Source organism: Vulpes lagopus, chromosome 6, assembly GCF_018345385.1.
Source record: "Vulpes lagopus strain Blue_001 chromosome 6, ASM1834538v1, whole genome shotgun sequence".
In the NCBI taxonomy this organism is placed as follows: Eukaryota; Metazoa; Chordata; class Mammalia; order Carnivora; family Canidae; genus Vulpes; species Vulpes lagopus.
This window is the reverse complement of record NC_054829.1, coordinates 48032597-48036668: the sequence shown is the minus strand read 5'-3', so window position 1 is coordinate 48036668 and position 4072 is coordinate 48032597. Positions and strand designations below refer to the sequence as shown.

Here is a 4072-nt window from a genome sequence, read left to right as displayed (position 1 = left end):
AACATTTATTGTATAAATGAACTGAAAATTTCTCTGCCCCCGAGAGAACTATTATTTGACAAACGAGTATCTAATGGAACCACATGTCCTTGTTAAATAGGACTCTACCAAGTGGGCTACAACAATTGCTCTGGTATTAATGGCACGTGCCCCTCAAAGCTATACTAATATATTGGGGTTTTTTTCCAATGATTTAATCCTATTATTTCTTTATGGGTGTAAGATTATCACAAAGCCTGAACTTGATCAATTTCATCACCACTAATAAATAATATTTCTGTAGGTAATAGTCAAGTTATCTCTCATCTAGGGTGATCAAAGAATAACTTTAATTGGGGTGTCTGGGTGGCTCAGTTGGTTAAGCATCTGACTCTTGGTTTTGGCTCATGTCATGATCTCAGGTTCCTGAGATGAAGCCCTGTGTCTGGCTCTGTGCTCAACAGGGGAGTCTGCTTGAAATTCTTTCCTCTCCTGGCACTCTGTCCCACCGCCCCCCAAGCTCACTCTTTCTAAAATAAATAAATTTTTAAAAACTTTTTGCTTAAAAAAATAGCTTTAATTGAAAGTTATTTTTTCTAATTTTTGTTTTCCTTTGTAAAAAACCTATTTGGAGAATTTAAGAGATGATTCATTACTAAGTTATCTGCCTATAAATGATTAATTTTTTGTTGAATATAGATTTTTATTCCCATATATAGTCACATATACCTACTCCAAGAACTATTCACTGGAAAATATTAGCTAAAACTACATCCGACCATATATACTTGACTGTGATATACAAAATAACAAAGAATTGTATTTAGGAATTATCAACATATTTGTCATAGCCCATTAAAGTCATCAGCTTTCACAAGGGATATGAATAAGAAGACCTTATCAAAAGTCAGTATGAAATTTATAAAACTATTTTAACATGTTGGTTATGATCGGCTAATGGTTTAAGGGGCTTCTAGACCTTCTAGTCCACTCTAAATCAAAGTTTCAGGTACAAGAGGCGATTATTTAATTCAGATAATTGTAAAGAATTTTCAATATACGTAAGCATTCACACTGAAAATTTTCTGCAAATCATCAAGGATATCTTGAAGCCAAATATCAGAGAAGAATTTCAACCAATAAGACTTTTGAGTTCACTTATTGTTAAAAATGCCACACTGTAGTCAACACAAATAGTAATGCTGGATTAAGAAAGGAGTGTCTACTGGACCAGATGGACTTCATAGATATAATCAGAGCATTCCATTCTAAAATGACAGAATACACATTCTTCTTCAGGGTACATAGAACATTCTTCAGAATAGATCACATACTGGGTCACAAATCAGGTTACAACTGTTACCAAAAGACTGGGATTATTCCCTGAATATTCATAGACCACAATGCTTTAAAACTTGAACTAAATCACAAGAGAGGATTTGGAAGGAACAGTAAATACAGGTAAGTTAAAGACCATCCTACCAAAGAATGAATAGGTCAACCAGGAAATTAAAGAAGAATTTAAAAAATTCATGGAAGCGAATGAAAATGAAAACAAGAGTTCAGAAACTTTGGGATGCAGCAAAGGCAGTTCTAAGAAGGAAATATAGCAATACAGGCCTTTCTCAAGAAATAAGAAAAGTCTCAAGTATACAAGCTAACTTACACCTAAAAGAGCTGGAGTAAGAACAGCAAATAAAGCCTAAACCCAGCAGGAAAAGAGAAATAGAAAGATTACAGCAGAAATCAATGAAGTTGAAATCAAAGAACAGTTGGACAGAGGAAGAATTAATAAGATCCAAGAGCGCTTTCTGCCCCTGGACGCCGCCGAGTAAGCATCGTTAAAGTCTCCCCTCCCACCGCCGTCATGTCTAAGTCAGAGTCTCCCAAAGAGCCCGAGCAGCTGCGGAAGCTCTTCATCGGAGGTTTGAGCTTCGAAACGACCGATGAGAGTCTGAGGAGCCATTTTGAGCAATGGGGGACGCTTACGGACTGTGTGGTAATGAGAGACCCCAACACCAAGCGCTCCAGAGGCTTTGGGTTCGTCACGTACGCCACCGTGGAGGAGGTGGACGCGGCCATGAACGCCCGGCCGCACAAGGTGGACGGAAGAGTCGTGGAACCAAAGAGGGCTGTCTCCCGAGAGGATTCTCAAAGACCTGGTGCCCACTTAACTGTGAAAAAGATTTTTGTCGGTGGCATTAAAGAAGACACTGAAGAACATCATCTAAGAGATTATTTTGAACAGTATGGGAACATTGAAGTGATTGAGATCATGACTGACCGAGGCAGTGGCAAAAAGAGAGGTTTTGCTTTTGTGACCTTTGACGACCACGACTCTGTAGACAAGATTGTCATTCAAAAATACCCTACTGTGAATGGCCTCAACTGTGAAGTAAGGAAAGCCCTATCGAAGCAAGAGACGGCTAGTGCTTCATCCAGCCAAAGAGGCCGAAGTGGTTCTGGAAACTTTGGTGGTGGTCGTGGAGGTGGTTTTGGTGGGAATGACAACTTTGGTCGTGGAGGGAACTTCAGTGGTCGAGGTGGCTTCGGTGGCAGTCGAGGTGGTGGTGGATACGGTGGCAGTGGGGATGGCTATAACGGATTTGGTAACGACGGAAGCAACTTTGGAGGTGGCGGAAGCTATAACGATTTTGGCAATTACAACAATCAATCCTCAAATTTTGGACCCATGAAAGGAGGAAATTTTGGAGGCAGAAGCTCTGGCCCCTATGGTGGTGGAGGCCAGTACTTTGCCAAACCACGAAACCAAGGTGGCTATGGCGGTTCCAGCAGCAGCAGCAGCTATGGCAGTGGCAGAAGGTTTTAATTACTGCCAGGAAACAAAGCTTAGCAGGAGAGGAGAGCCAGAGAAGTGACAGGGAAGCTACAGGTTACAACAGATTTGTGAACTCAGCCAAGCACAGTGGTGGCAGGGCCTAGCTGCTACAAAGAAGACATGTTTTAGACAATACTCATGTGTATGGGCAAAAAACTCGAGGACTGTATTTGTGACTAATTGTATAACAGGTTATTTTAGTTTCTGTTCTGTGGAAAGTGTAAAGCATTCCAACAAAGGGTTTTAATGTAGATTTTTTTTTTTGCACCCATGCTGTTGATTGCTAAATGTAATAGTCTGATCATGACGCTGAATAAATGTGTCTTTTTTAAAAAAATAAGATCCAAGAGCTGTGCAGATTTATCAAAAAAAAAAAAGCAACAACAAATAAATCATGAATTAAAGAGGAGAGATCACAACCAATACTGAAGAAATATAAACAATTATAAGAAAAGTACTATGACCAACTGTACGCCAACAAATTAGGCAACCTGGAAGAAATGGATGCATTCCTAGAAGCACATAAACTACCAAAACTGAAACTGAAACATGAACAGACCTACAGCCAACAAGGAAATTGAAGCAGTCATCCAAAATTTCCCAACAAACAAGAGTCCACATCCACAAATCAATGTGATATACTACATTAATAAAAGAAAGGACAAGAACCCTACGATTCTTTCAAATGACTCAGAAAAAGCATTTGACAAAAGATGGCATTCTTTCTTGATTAAAACTCTCCACAATGTAGGTATAAAGATAGCAAACATCAATTTCATAAAAGCCATATACAAAGAGCCCACAAGGAAAATCATTCTCAATGGGTAAAAATTGAGTCTTACCTAAAGTCAGGAACATGACAGGGACGTCCACTCTCACCACTATTGTTCAACATAGTACTAGAAGTCCTGGCTTCATCAATTAAAAAAAAAAAAGTGTCAGAATGTGCAAGTAAGTCAAACTCACTCTTTGCAGGTGACATCGTACTCTATGTGGAAAGCCCAAAAGACTCCACCCAAAAATTGCTAGAACTCAAACAGGAATTCAGCATAGTGTCAGGGTATAAAATCAATCCACAGAAATTAGTTGCATTTCTATACACTAACATGAGACGGAAGAAAAAGAAATTAAGGAATCGATCCCATTTGCAATTGCACCCAAAACCATAAGATACCTAGAAATAAACCTAACCAAAGAGGTAAAGAATTCTATATTCTGAAAACGAGAGGGCACTTACGAATTAAATTGAGGAAG

General features: G+C 39.0%; 1 protein-coding gene across 1 annotated transcript; it reads left to right on the top strand.

The window, feature by feature from the left end:
• Positions 1–1846: 1846 nt before the first annotated feature.
• On the top strand, positions 1847–2809 carry LOC121493614 (heterogeneous nuclear ribonucleoprotein A1-like). The gene has a single exon (XM_041759628.1). The coding sequence runs from the start codon at positions 1847–1849 to the stop codon at positions 2807–2809; it is 963 nt and encodes a 320-aa protein (XP_041615562.1).
• The last annotated feature ends 1263 nt before the right edge of the window (positions 2810–4072 follow it).

What these genes read in the sequence shown, in the direction of transcription:
- LOC121493614 (XM_041759628.1), top strand. Translation starts at nt 1,847, where the DNA reads ATGTCTAAGTCAGAGTCTCCCAAAGAGCCCGAGCAGCTGCGGAAGCTC.